The sequence below is a fragment of the Gymnogyps californianus genome, chromosome 4, assembly GCF_018139145.2.
Source record: "Gymnogyps californianus isolate 813 chromosome 4, ASM1813914v2, whole genome shotgun sequence".
Lineage (NCBI taxonomy): Eukaryota > Metazoa > Chordata > Aves > Accipitriformes > Cathartidae > Gymnogyps > Gymnogyps californianus.
In genome coordinates this window covers 78,393,052-78,407,462 of record NC_059474.1, presented here as the reverse complement: position 1 = coordinate 78,407,462, position 14,411 = coordinate 78,393,052, and the positions used below count along the sequence as shown (strand labels likewise).

The following is a 14,411-nucleotide window of genomic DNA, read 5'->3' as shown; positions in this document are numbered from 1 at the left end:
CTAGCCCTATCCTGCAAGCCAGCGTCAGAAGTGCCAAGCTATAAGCCCACTCGTCTGAGGGCAACACTGCCAGTATCCTTTATTTAGGCAGTGAAGGTCTCGTGTGGCCAGTGCTGCTGCAACTCCCCATCCTGTACTCAAAAAATGCAGGTATCAGTGAGGCTGCACCACAGACAGCAATTTGTGCATTGGCTCAAGCGCAGAGATGGCACTGAGATTCCCTAACGATGCTCTTTGGAGACCTGTTGGGGGCAATGCACATGTAGGTTTAACTTGTCCTTCCCAGCCTACTTCCCTTTGGGAGGAGTAGTACCTTTGGAATACACCTTCTTTCTGTGGCCTGAGCGGGACAACGTTTGTCCCATCTCTGCACAAGGTGTGACAAGGTAGATGCTAGACAGACGACTTCATCTTAGCTGCTGCACACCTCTTAAGGCCAAAGGTCTCCTGTCTCCTTCAGTACACTAGAAATATATACTGTTCCGCACATAATGCCTGATCTTTTTTAATGTTAATATACAGTTCTAATGTGATAAACTATCACATACATCACCAGTATTATGCAATATTCCAAAATCCCCTGTGAAGAGCTGCATTATCAGAAGTATCATATAAGAAGAAAAAACCAAGTTCAGCAGATGGGGAACTGGAAGTAGCTTTCTTATTTCAAGGAATGGTTTTCCTCAAACTGGGGTCAGCTACTATGAACTAAGCAGACCAGCACACACTACACAGCATTTACTACCTGTGCAAACAATCTCAGGTTCCCTTCCTGCTCCTGACCTTTAGAAAGCATTTTGAAATTACAATATCAAACAACTGATCTGAATGTACAGTACTTTTATTTGACATGAGCACTAGGAAAAATGTCAGGTGTTTCTGGTACTGGGAATTAAAGCTCAAGGGCAAATGTCAGTTTTCCATATTAGACACCAGCTAAAAATATATTAATACATTTCTATGATAGGGAGCTCTGAGGGAGGAATATCTTTACTACAGATATTCAGAGAAAGTGACATTTCAGGGAATAATGAAAGTAACAATTATACTATTTTCATAGAGGTTTATCTTTAAAGTAAATAAATATTTAACCCAGAGAAAACATCAGGTTCCCTTGAAATAGGCAGGAGATGAGCAAAATCTTATCCTTTTTGAGGTGAACTACAACAGCAAAATATAAATGAGTGAAACTCACTTTTCTTTGCTGTACACTTGTTAAGGAAATAAAACTGAAAGACCACATTCAGCACAGAAGTAAATTTACGTTAACTTTTTTTAAAAATTTTAAGTAACAGAGAAATCTTCCTTCTTCTGATTTACCAAAGATCTACCAACATGCTTCATTTGCAGACAATTCACATGCTACAGACTGTAAGGATTTCAAAGAAACTGCTGTTATTTTCATTGTGAGATCATCAGGAAAGCTGGAAGTACCCATATATTTTCATATAATTTTTAAAGATGTAACAGTTTACAGTTGCACTCTTTTACAACTACACCCTACCACATGGCTGGAATACTGTGTTTAGTTTAATTTCTGCTCTATGGTTCACCTGGTAAACAGACCTCCTAGGGCAGGAATAACAAATATTTTACTTAAGATTAAGTTCTGCATCAGTGAAGTCAACAGATGTTCTGCTAATGGTTTATATGGGAACAGCATCAGATCTTAAGATGCCATCAGAGCAGACCTAATACAGAATCTGAGTGGTGACTTTCAAAAAATCCATGTAACTAATACAAATACAGTTACACAGCAGGGATTGTGAGGTGAGCACGATCTATAGAAATTTAAAAAAGAAAAAAAAGCTCTCAGAGAAGGGGTTTTTTTCTTTCTTTAAACTTAACAACGATTTATTTTCACACTTCATCACTGTGGTCCCCTCTTTACCATGCAAATAAAACAAATAGCATCTTTTGGCTCAAGACTAGAGATTACTAAAAATATCATTAATTAGTTAAAATTTGGAAGCAGCAGAATTAGAGGTACAATATTGCATTTTGAATACCAGAAATAGAAAAACAGCTCCCAGAATAGTACAAGATATGTAATTTATAAAATTCAGTACCCTGCTACATGGTGCAATCCAATAACCAATGGCTAGAAATGGAAGGCCCAATGCCACAACCAGCACAACCAGACACTTGATAGCTATGGTCTGCTCCCGTAATCCTGAGAGATTTTCATACCAGATAGTCAGTAGCTGTTGCTGACAGTTTGGATGGGCCACAAACTGTAAAGAAAAAGAAAGAAAACCAAGACATATTATAATTAATAAGAAGAGTTATATAACTGCTACATACATGATCATGATCACCTTAAATATCTGGTGTTAATTTAGACCTTAAGAACCATGGTTTTTCTCCTTTCCTTTAAAATAAAGGTTAATAAATAAAGAAGAAACTGCTGAGCTGATTTAAAACAGCACTTTGAGGAAAAGGCTGCACACGCGGACAGCCATCGCTGATAGAAGCCTTTTATGCATTATTAGAACAGCTTCGCGTATCCGTCTGGATCCTGTCGGAGTTGAACATGAGCCCTAACTTCCAATAATTTTTCAGCAAATCAGGCTGATCCAAGGTACATGCAGAATTTCTGTGGAGACTGAAAATTCTGGTCTGACCATAATCCACCATTAGCCTCTCCCCTTGCTGCACACGCTCTGCACAGACCTCCTCAAATATCATTGCCATTTGATTTGGTTTTTTGACAAAGGCTCCAAATACCTCCCTTAACCATCTATACATTTGCAGTCTAAAACTTACTGAGACAAGAAATAAATGAAGCAATAGCACAGCACATAATTTTAAACCTCAGCAGAACACACAGAGATGAATATTGAAAGGGTTTCTTCTCTCTTACTACCATCACCGGTTCTAGCTATCACCTCTACTTAGATGTACTTGGGATTTGAAAAATCATCAGAAGCCACTTACTACAAACACATTTTTATGTTTTGTGGAAAACAAAATTTAGCATTCAGTAATACAAGGAAACTCCATTTTGTGAGCCAGATGAAAAGATGACCTTATGGTTTTGATGATGCTCTAAGGACTCTGTAATAGATTGTATTTTGCTGTACAGTTCTGTATTTTCTCTAAGTTCATGCCTTTGATACTATCTCAGCTGAAAAATATTAAATCCCCAAATTTGACAGTTTTCAAAAATAACTTTTCCTTTTTCACTATTTTAGGATTTAAAGGACCCTGAACGTACAGATTGTTATCACTATACAGTCTTATGCTATTCTTTGTGTTTTAATGAGTTAACAGCTTAACAACACACTGCAGAAGGCTCAGATAAGATCTGAACTGTATACTTTAACTAAAAATATAAACATTTCAGTGATTTCTGAGCAAGATAGTTTTATTTTTAATGAATTCTTTTATGAGATGTTCCTTTTATCTTTGCTGATTAGTTTACATTATTATTTATCAAGTATTTGCTCATTTATTTCTATAGCAGAAGGACTAAAAGGTATCAAACATAATAGAGGAAACCACAAGAGCAGATATGTACAAATATCTGAACAAATATAGTCTCTGATAAAATGACCAAAAGTTGACATTTTCAAATTTGAGCACTTAGTTCTATAAGATAATATTCAGGCATTTAAACAAGAATGTCCTGATTGTCAGTCGTCTAAGCATACACAGATACCACTGAATTTCAATTCATTGAATGTCGGGCCATTTTTGGACTGTTCAACCCTACATCCAAATTTTGGTACTTACTTTTCTTGTACCCAGACATGGACACGTGAAAGACTATTTTCAAATATACTTACTCTCTTTTGACCTAATTCTGATGCCCACTGAAGTCAATGGTAAAATGTCCATTGACCTTAACTAAGCAGAGCCAAGACATCATCAAGGACTTCTGTAACCAAGTGCTTTAAAGCAGGGTGGAGGAAGCCAGACAAACATCAAGACAAAGAAATAGGGCATCAAGTGAATTTATTGGGATCTAGTCATGAAGAGACAATCAGACAAATGGAAAAATAGGCTTAGGATTAATGCTCAACCTCTCCTCAGACAGTTATTACAACACAAACTTGCTCTCCTGAGCCTTTTGTATAAGTTTCGTTCGTCCCTAGCTTCCACAAATTCTTCCTTAAGTGTCCCAAAATTGAAACGGAGCAGAGATTGAAATGTTAAGATACTAAACTGGCACATATTAAGGATCCAGTACCCTCTTAAAAAAACAAAACAAACAAAAAAAAACCCCACCAGTCAACTTCCATCTTTCTCCTATGCAGCAAATACATGCAAATGTTATTTTCCTAGCTTCAATAAGATTTCAGTGTGTTCACAGGGAAAGGGAATGATTCCCAAATTAATTATGGAACGATAAAACAAGCTGCTGCCAACAACTGCATTTGTTTAGATATGCTTTAAGTTTTATTTTAGTAAAATCACTTTTGGTCGAGTTTGTTGAAGGGTGAGCATGTATTGCTCTACTTTTAAAGCACTGCTGTATTTCTTTAGGATGAAGCAATGTGGACAAAGGAGACTGTGCAGCCACTCCGTCAGGATCATGTCGTGTAACCAGGAGCGTGTAGCCCATGTTGGGTGCTGCTACTGAAGAAACATAAGGGGTGGGAGGGAAGAAGAATTCTATAGTTCCCTATGTGTTTTGCCTGTTATATTTACATTTCTGGTTAAGTCCATTTCTAAAGTGTTATCATACTCATCATTATCACTATTACTATTACACTGTGTCCTGTGAGACTGCCACATCACAAGAGCATGTGGGACATCAGTTAACTAGGCTGTTTACCCTTGTGCTTATCACAGCAATTTGAAGAAATCTGGTAATATACTTGTCAGATTGGTTGACAATAACTAGTAAATTGGAGCAAAGAATGCTAGGCAGTTTCACAAAAAGGATTCTGATAACTCTGATAATCCATATTGGATTAAGAGTGAGATTTGATCTGAGTTGCTTATACTTTAAAACAAAAAAACAAAACAAAACTGTAAACCTTGGATATCCATTTTATTATCCTCTGTACTCTGTTGAGATCATAATGTACTATATACACTGTCTGCCAGGTCTTGCCTGCAAAACTCCATTTATATTCCAAATCTCATTAAAAAGTGCATAGAGTAGTACAATAGGGCAGACTTCTTAAAAAAATCAAATTAAATCATTGGCAATGAAAACAGGGAACCTTAAAACTCTCAAGAGGAGGAATCTGAAGCTGTTGCATGAACTTTAAAAAGGGAAGCAATCTTCATATTTTAATCTACTTTACGCTAAAACCAAAGTCCCAAAGTATTTTGGTGTGTGATTCATTAACCAGTTAGATCACAAATTAAGGCAGTTTGTACCTATAGTGGAATGGCCAACAGAAATAAATAAGAAGATGTAAAAAGTCTTTTAAGAAATTAATGTCAACTTGAACTATGTTTGTATTCTTTTTATTAGGCTATCAGCTTTGAAGCTTATGCACCATAAAAACTGCCAGCCTGGCTTATTTGAAAAAAAGAGACTGGTTTTTGTGTGTTTGTGCATTCTAACATATGCCCCCAGACTCTTCTTTTGCTAAGATAAATTTCATTCTCAACTCAGGACATCGAGGGACAAATCCCACAGCAGATTAACTGTGGCCAAAGACAGGAAAGTAAATAATTATTTGAAATTACAAAGGCATTTTTAAAAAGCAGGCTTAAAACTGTAGGGAAGAGGAAAGAGAAGAAACACGCACATCATTCCTCCTATTACCAGAAGGAACGGGAAGAAAAGCAAAGCTGCTTTAAGGGAGCTCATCTAGGGCTATGAATCAGCCCACAGACTCTCTTGCATCTCATCCAGAGCTGTGTGCTGGTTTATTCCTCCTGGTCCATCAACATTTTGATCTGACGCTAAGAGGAGATCTGCCTGTGCTATAATTTTCCCCAGAAAAGGGAGGAGTTAGTGAATAAGATGCCAATGGTTATAGCAAGTTCTTCTCTGGCAGAAAGTCTAAGAGCTCTCAAGAAGATCTTAGCAACTTATTTAACTGTTGGCAACTGCACAATATGCACCACTTCCAAACGCTCAGAGCAACTTGTGTCACTTCTCCCATCCATAAAAGCTCTGAAATTCATCCTTCTCTTCAGCTCTGCTGAAATATCTGAATTTATGATTTTGTTGTTTTCATTTTCAGCAACTGCAACCTCTTCTATGTTCCGTTCCCCCCCCCCCCCCCCCCCCCCCCCCCCCCGTATATCTGTCTCCCCCCAGCTTCATCTCCTCTGAGGACAGTAGATTCACATCATATTTCACCTACCAATCACATCATCTTACAACCTCGTTCCTTCTGCATTTCTCTTCTCTCATCCTACTTTCCATGCAGTTTCTTACTTTTCATTACATGTTGATCTTATTATCACATTTATCTAAAATTTTAGGATTCAATCCAAACCTCAGTGAACAACAAGTATGCATGAGGAGAGTATCTGGTCACTAAAAAAATCCCAATTTTAAGTTAGCTGCTTTTCCGGGCATAGTTGACTGTAACACTTCAGATGCATTCAGCTTCATGACCTTGAACCAAGTCATCAGTATGTAAATATTTCTCTGTATGACTAAGAGTGATTATAATGTTATTTATTCCTAACATCCTAATGATTGAGTTTAGACATAGCAGGAACAGATCCTGGCACACTCTGATACACAAACGCACAACATATAAAGAGAATTTTGAATATTCTTTCTTATCTATCGATTTGAAACTTTAGTGTTTGAAAATTAAATCCTATGATTTTACTCAAACTCTTATTGATTTCACTTGGAAATTCCACTCTGATTTTTATCTCAGCAAGAACTGCAGAACTTGGCCCAGTGTCTGCAACTTCTCTGAAATTTTGTTGGCAATCTAAAGAGAGTTAAGATACAATACTAAAAGCACTACTGCAACAGCAATTCAGCATACAGAGCGAGACTACTCGTTCTAACTAGTTTTTTCCTGGCTTTTTAATTCCCTTAGTCCTTCACTATTGGGGCTGCAGTTTCAGTCTGAACCTTAGCTTCAAAATCATATCCTGTTTACAAGATGGGCTACACTTTAATGCACTGCCTATGGTACTAAGTGCAAGAGTTTCATTACTAATAGAATTAAAAACTCCATTTCCCTAGCAGTGAACTTCTGAGCACATTTGCTCACTTGTCATGTGCTTTGCTTTTTCCTGTCTCTCCTCCCTCTGAAAAGGGCATACAGCTCATTAACCACTTCATGGACCTGCAGTTCTGTTTGGCTGTGCCATCTGTCTTGCAACAGTGAACTGACCTTAATGTAGCTGACTCAGAAGTGCAACTAGAAATACTGAAAGCTAAGAAATATAAGCCACATCCTTGTCTTCTTCCTCCAGTTACAGGGTTAAAAGCATCCCGTGTGGTGTTCCCACATCTGAATCTGTTCTACAGTCAGAATATCACTATAATCTGCCACAGTTGTAATGGAGCCAATCCCAGCATCAAAGGACCACCACGGCAGAGACATTTCCTGGCTCAATCCTTATCATGCCCTCTATAATGGCCATTTACAGGGAACAGCACACGTATGAATATGGTAACAACTCTGCACCATCTATTTATCTCCTTCCACCAGGTCACTAGTCTTGTAGGTTCTGAACTGTATTTGTCATGAATCAAAACCTTCAGTTTATCTACAGATAATTAATCTCTTGCAAGAGAAGAGAACAAGTTTGCTACATGGAATTGTCTTTTTTTTCCACTATGTAGGTTTTAGTTATTCTTAACAGACCTGTGTGGCTCTTTGCTCAGCAATGAATTTAATAAGTGACAATGACCTCTTAGAAGAAAACCAGTCTTCAGCAACAAAGCTGAGACACAAGTCTCCGCAAAGGTTTGGTAACATTAATATGCAACAGCATAAAGAATTCATATGTTATTTAGATATGATAACATGCTTAAGTACTTTGATTCTTTCCCTGTTCCATTCTTTTTAATTAAATACCTGTATATATTTACCTTGAATTTTGGTAATTGATATGCATTTATCTGCTGTAGACCAATTCTATACTGGAAACAATGATTTGCTGTTTGGGATCTGCATTTACAATTTTTGTTAGCGATCTTCTGGGAACATAATAAACACCAATATTTCCCAGTTGTTCTGGCAGGTTGCTTACAATTCATTTTATATGGCAGATTGGCTCAACAGGTGGCCACAGAATACAGTGTTATTTATTCTGAAAGACACAAGACTTCTCGCAGAGATGATGAAACTATAATAGCTGTTAAGAATGGTAATGATGCTAACCATGTAAATAGGGAGCTGTAAATAATACATAGGCATTGCTGTATTTCTTGAGTTCTCTCACAGTAGGACACAGTATTAACTATTTTCTGTGCTAGGGTAGTGGGATCTTGAAAACAACAACATAGCTATATATTGAAAAGTTCTACGATAAACGGATATGCATTATGTCAAATGTCATACACGGCTCAATTTTTCAACACATAACATTCATTCACAAAATAACTGTTCATTAAAAATTACTTTGAGAAAGGCATCAACTGAAAACACATTGTACTTTACAAAACACCAATAAATACAGGTGCAAAGATGAAGAACTGAAATGAACCGATTAACTAGCCACAAATATATTTGATACTTTCAGGACTGAATTTTACAATATTTTTTTTAAGGAACATGCACAGTAAATCATGTAGAATTTCTCACTACAACCCAAACAGTTGCAGATGAGCTCTTTGATCTACTGTCATATTTTAAAATAAATTGAAAAATAATATACTTAATGACAACTTAGATGCTCTCTTCTTTTTTAAAGTAGTAAAAGGAAGACCTTTTTTTCAATAAAAGACCTATGTGTTGATAGGATCACTAGTAGAAAGCTGCAAGACTTACTTCCCAGAATTTACTTGCCCGATTAAGTTACTTAAGGTAGCGAGCAAAGGTAATAAAAAGAAATAATGAACAAACCAGTCCTTTCATTGGTTGAAACCAACGCTTTCACAAGTACAGCCTTCTCTTTGGATTAGATATTATCACACACACTGGCAGGAAGACACATCCTTACTTTCACTGAGTGAAAATCTAGCTCCACTGAAATCTCTTCTTTTGGCTTAATCAGGAGAAGGATCTAACCAACTGTGTATAACCTTGCTAGTACAGCTGATTTATGTCATTAAAATCTCCTGCCAATTCTCAGCTGTGGAAAGTAGATTAAACTAAACTCCTTCACTGTAGTCCCCTTCTGACAGCTTCTGCCTTGTGAGAATCTTGATTACACACACTATGTCTCAGTAACACATCTGACCACCGGTTCATGACACCTGTGGAATAATGAGATGACACTGCGTTCCTGTTACACTGTCTGAAAGCACTGGCTATGAGGAGTTACCTTTTTGACTTCATACTTAATGGCCAGCTTCACACGGCTCAGTGATGCTCTGTGTCTCTGTGTTTCAACTGGCTCAGAGTTTAAATCCCCGTTCAGAATGGCCTCCACTTCTTCCGAGTCTCGGCAGAGATCAAGAACACCAACCACAAAATCCTTGCACTGCATAGACAGCTTGCGATAGTCATTCTGAAACAGAAAGGTTAGAGAAAATGGCCCATGACAAACATGCTTAAGAATCAATGGCAAAGAAAAAAGAACATGTACAAGTTGCTAAAAATTAATAGCGTTTGACTTTTACATACTATGTCAAGTTAGGAGCGTATCAGACATTACAGAATTTTTGTACAGTGGAATCATTTCTTCTCTGACACAAGGTAGCCACTTGAACAGAAGATGATGACAGCTGTTTAACAGAGCATGGGAACATTACATAATAGCGTGATGAAAATAACTCAGATGGGCAGCAAGGGGAAGTTGAATGGACAAATAAGAATTGCACAAACAAACCAGGACCAGAACTCTTGAAATACTAAGCTCACTCTTGCAAAAACTTTGCAGACAATTAATGAAATAATTCTTAAAGGGTTGCCTCCCAAGCTACGAATATATTTCTGCTCTTTCTACACTGCTAAAATGGCTGCTTACTCTTTACTCTGATGCATACTGTATTCATTGCCCCCGTCTTTTTTCTCCCCTCTGCTTCCCACTTATCCATGGAACCGCTTCACACCCAACAATGTGTACAGTAGGTTACAAAGTAACTGCATAGAATAACTGTGGCATGAACATGGACATGTGTGTGGGCAAAATACCCCAAATTTCCTGTATAGGCAACACAGAACCCAGCTTCTTCAAGGACAGTTCAAAGATACTAGGCTCCTGAGTCATTCTCTGAGATGACCTTTCCACTGGCAACACAGCTGAACTACAGAGAGACATTTCTGAAAACCTCAACCCTTTTATTTAAGAGCTCTGTCCACCTTTCCCTTTCTCTCCCTCTCTCCTTCACTTCCCTGTCTATATCTGTCACAAGCCATTCCTTTTTAAAAAATCACCTATTACCTATCTCTGTCTTGTTTGTTCTCGCTCCATCAGCTTTCCCTTCCATTACTGCTGGAGTCAACAGCTCTGCTTGCGTTACCTTCTGAAAGTATATAAAGCCAACATTTGTTTTCTGTTATTAAAAACATCCCCCCTCCTCCTATTCAGATTCTTTTCAGAACTTAATCTTTAGGTAAAGCATTTCTTCTTTTTCTCCCTCACTACTTCCATTTTTGCACAGTATCATTGGCCATTTCCAGACTTGTAGCTTGTCGACTATAGCTGTGAAGTCTTACTGTGTCACGTAGAAAAAAAACAAACTACTTTTTGCTGGTCCTTACTCTTTCTATCTTTCCTCAGCCTCCTTCAACCCTTCAACACTTTGGGACCGTGTCCTGAGTTACACCCATATGCTGTGATCCTTTCCGTGCAGCTGTTAAAGTACTGCATCTAGGGTTCAGTGGTACTGCTTTTCGCTATGTTCATACCTTGTGAGCAGCATGCTGCTCACAAGTTTCATGCTCTTCATCCTTACTCTTTTTGCTGCGTTCTTACAAGCAAGCTTATGTCTATCCGAGGGGCTACCTTTAAACTTCTCAGTTGCTCGTATATGTCAACATGGGAAAGATTTCCATCTATCTAATCTCCTGTCTCTTCTGACAAAACATTTGTGGCTACATTTCAAAATTTTAAGATAACTCTGTAAAGCATGCACATGTGAACCTTTGCTTGCACTTCTGTTTATGCTTGTATACGTCTTCCACCACCTCTGTGACATTACCTATAAGCTCTTATCTGATATGTACTTCAGCAGAAACCTTGGTCTTCATTTATGTGTCCATGCCCTCTCAGCTAGATTTCTAGGACTTCTTTATCTGAGATGCAGCCTCTGATTTCATCACATGAGGCTATAGTTGGAGGAGGAAACTTGACTGAACCTGCCAATTTTACCTTGTTGTATCAAGTGTTTCAGTGCCCAACTGAAAATAGCGTAGCCTTCTTTTTCAATTACTCCACAGCTTTTCTTCATGTTTTTTTTCCCCCACTAGGCCATCAAAAGACTAGTCTGAGTCCTCTGTCTCTCCATTTTTGTGTGTTTACTGTTCATTTTCAGACACTGTCTTTTTTAAATCACTTTTGGGGAGTACAGATTTTTCCTTTGTGATTCGTGCCTTCTCAAAAATGCTTCCTTACTGCTTCTGCCCTCAATTTTCTCACTTAATCTCAATTTTTTTTCCTGAAACGCTCACTTTTTCCCCCTTGCCTAAGTAACTTTTACTTCCTTGTACTGCTAGTTTTGTTAAATTTTAAACTTAGCATCTATAAAACAGGATAGAGAAACTAACATGGTCTCAGTAGTTTCAAATTATTTTGGGAAAAGATGGGAAAAGAGGCTGCATAGGATAATTGCAAGAATCAGCTATCAATCCCATAGGTCAGATTCAGATACAAATCAAAATGAAACATTACTGGAGACAAACAAATACTACTAGGAATTGTGTTATTATGGAAGACTAACATCCCAGATACAGACTTGGAAACAACCAGTCCTAATCATAGACCCAAACAGGACCCAGTTATTTCCTTTGGTCATAGATGACAAATTAATTCAGTTGTCAGTGAACCAACAGGATGTAAGGTTATTTTAGATTTGTTTTTGGTAACCAAGGAGAACAGTACAGAAGAGCCAATTATAAAAATAACACTGGGATGCGTGATCAAATTCAGTGAAAGGATAAGCAAGCATATGTATGACTAAGATTAGGACTTCTAAAAAGGCAAAGCCTCGTAAGAAAGCTAGTCAAGGGAGTGAAACGTGCTTACAAGCACAGAGGTCTGAATGCAGAGAGGGCTTTTAAGTAAAAGATGTGAAAGTGATTAGACATCAGATCCTACAAAGATAAAAATCTTGCAGGGGAAGACTCCAGAATGGTGGCTAGAATAGCAGTCTTAAAAAAGACAAAGGGGAACAGTCCTTCTTGACAGTCTAGTCAAGAAAGTTTCATCATAGAGACCAAGAACTGTAAGTATAAACTAAAAAAAGAAGATGGAGACTTTCTTCAGTGAAGACAAAGTAGAGACTAAAGACAACTCTAGTAAAGCCAAAACCAATACTGTGCCTTCAGTTTACTGAAGTCCTATGTTCTTAATACTGTTTATATTGTTTTCACAACAGAATTATTATGTATCTGTGAGAACTTGAACACTCTCCCTTAAATTTCCAATTTCAAGCAAGAGTTGCTTACACATTTCACTACAGCTAAAGAAAGGCATTTACTGAGATGGCTGAGCAAAACCCACAATAATAATCACATACAGCGTAATACTAATTCAACAGGAGTAAGACTGGTAATCAATTTTTCTTTAACACTATAAAGTAGCTGTAAATCCGCTATTTGCGGCGCATGGGAGGATACACTAACTTTACCGACTTCAGTAGTAGTACTACGTAGCTAAAAGAGAAACTACATTCTTTCTCACTTGAATTTGCAGGCACTTGTAACTTCACAAGAAAAAAAGAAGTCTTTGTTTTAGTATTATTTCTGTCTACCCTATGCTCAAAGGTGACATCTCATTAAGGTTTATTAAAGTTTAGTTTAGATGGTTTTGTATTATTCAAGTGCTTTATGACATATCACAACCCAAATTTTGTCCTTGCATGAATGAACATGGGCTGTCCAATTGCGGGGAGTGGCTTCATTTACAATGTCTTTTCTCGTTCCTTTGCTAACTGTGAAGAAAGAGAAGGAGAAATAGTGGACTTCTAATAGTTAGGAAATAACAATAGTTAACTCTTGCTAAAGGTTCACTCCATTTCCTTTACCATTTAACTATTCTCTTTTTCCTTAAAATAACACAGAAATGTAGTATCAAAAGTTACATTAACAATAAGTTACTTCTTAACAACTTCCAATATAGAAGTCAGGAAAATCTCTTTCCTTGGGTTTAAGCTATAACCAAGTCTCTCACACATGCAAATACACAAGTACAGCCTAGCATCAGGTTCATAAAATGTAAACATTCAAGTAAGTTTCTGCTATAGTCACACACACAGTTACAACAAAAGATCAATTAACACAGTTTTCTCAATCAGTACAAACTAAGCAAGAAGAATACATTTTCACAGGCAGTTACAATTGTGAAATACTGCCTACAAATGTCAAAGTGGTGTAAAATCACCTTACTTCAGCAAAAGGGGGACAAATTGCGATTGCAGTAGTATCACATGAAGACTGCTATTTCAATAGACTACCGATTGTTTCATTCCGCTGTTCTCTCATGAATGGAGACTCATCCCCACAAGTGTGTCAGAGCGCCTGACTGATCCTGGCAGAGGATGCAAAGCTCCTGCCCTCACAGCTCACACTGTATTAACTGGCATCCTGAAAAATACACCCGTCCACTCTGTGAATAGCCCTGCCGGTTCCTGAAGGACACACTGCTTTGCCTGGACTATTTGCCTACTACACAAGAGTTACCCGCATTTCTGCTGAAAAATTAACAGTGCTACATGTTTCTTGATAGGTGGATAGACCACTTGCTTATAAAAGTTATGCTTATTGCCAGATAAGATTAAAGATATGATGGATTAAGTTTTATTCTGTCAAATTTAAGGATTAAATACAGGCTTCATTACTTACAAATGCTGTTACAAGAACTGAAAACCGGTATGTGCATTGTTAGTATCTGACTCAGCCTTTGAATCTTACACTAGGAAAACTTGTCAGATTTCCCTCTCCAGGTCTTTACTTACTTATGTATTAGCAAATTAAATTTATCTCAGTCTGATTGCTTTACAGAATTAAATGAACACTACCCACATTGTAACCATGGGACCCAATTCTCAAACAATCTTCTACCTCTAGGGTGTTGTGCGAATAGCAAAAACCAGAATCTGTGGTCTTGGTCATCCACATACACCTCTGCTTCTCTTGAGAAGGTACAAATGAGAAGGTACAAATGAAGCCACCAGATCACTCATCTCTTCCCTGTCC

The 14,411-nt window shown here is 37.6% G+C and overlaps 1 protein-coding gene across 5 annotated transcripts in view; it reads right to left on the bottom strand.

The window, feature by feature from the left end:
- Positions 1-14,411, bottom strand: part of TRPC3 (transient receptor potential cation channel subfamily C member 3) — a 44,977-nt gene that overhangs the window by 14,478 nt on the left and 16,088 nt on the right. For all 5 annotated transcript variants that reach the window (XM_050895490.1, XM_050895492.1, XM_050895491.1 and 2 more), the window contains 2 exons: positions 9,376-9,561; positions 2,070-2,234 (listed from right to left, as the gene is read on the bottom strand). In XM_050895490.1, the coding sequence (XP_050751447.1) occupies positions 2,070-2,234; positions 9,376-9,561 (351 nt within the window). The remainder of the gene's footprint in view (positions 1-2,069; positions 2,235-9,375; positions 9,562-14,411) is intronic.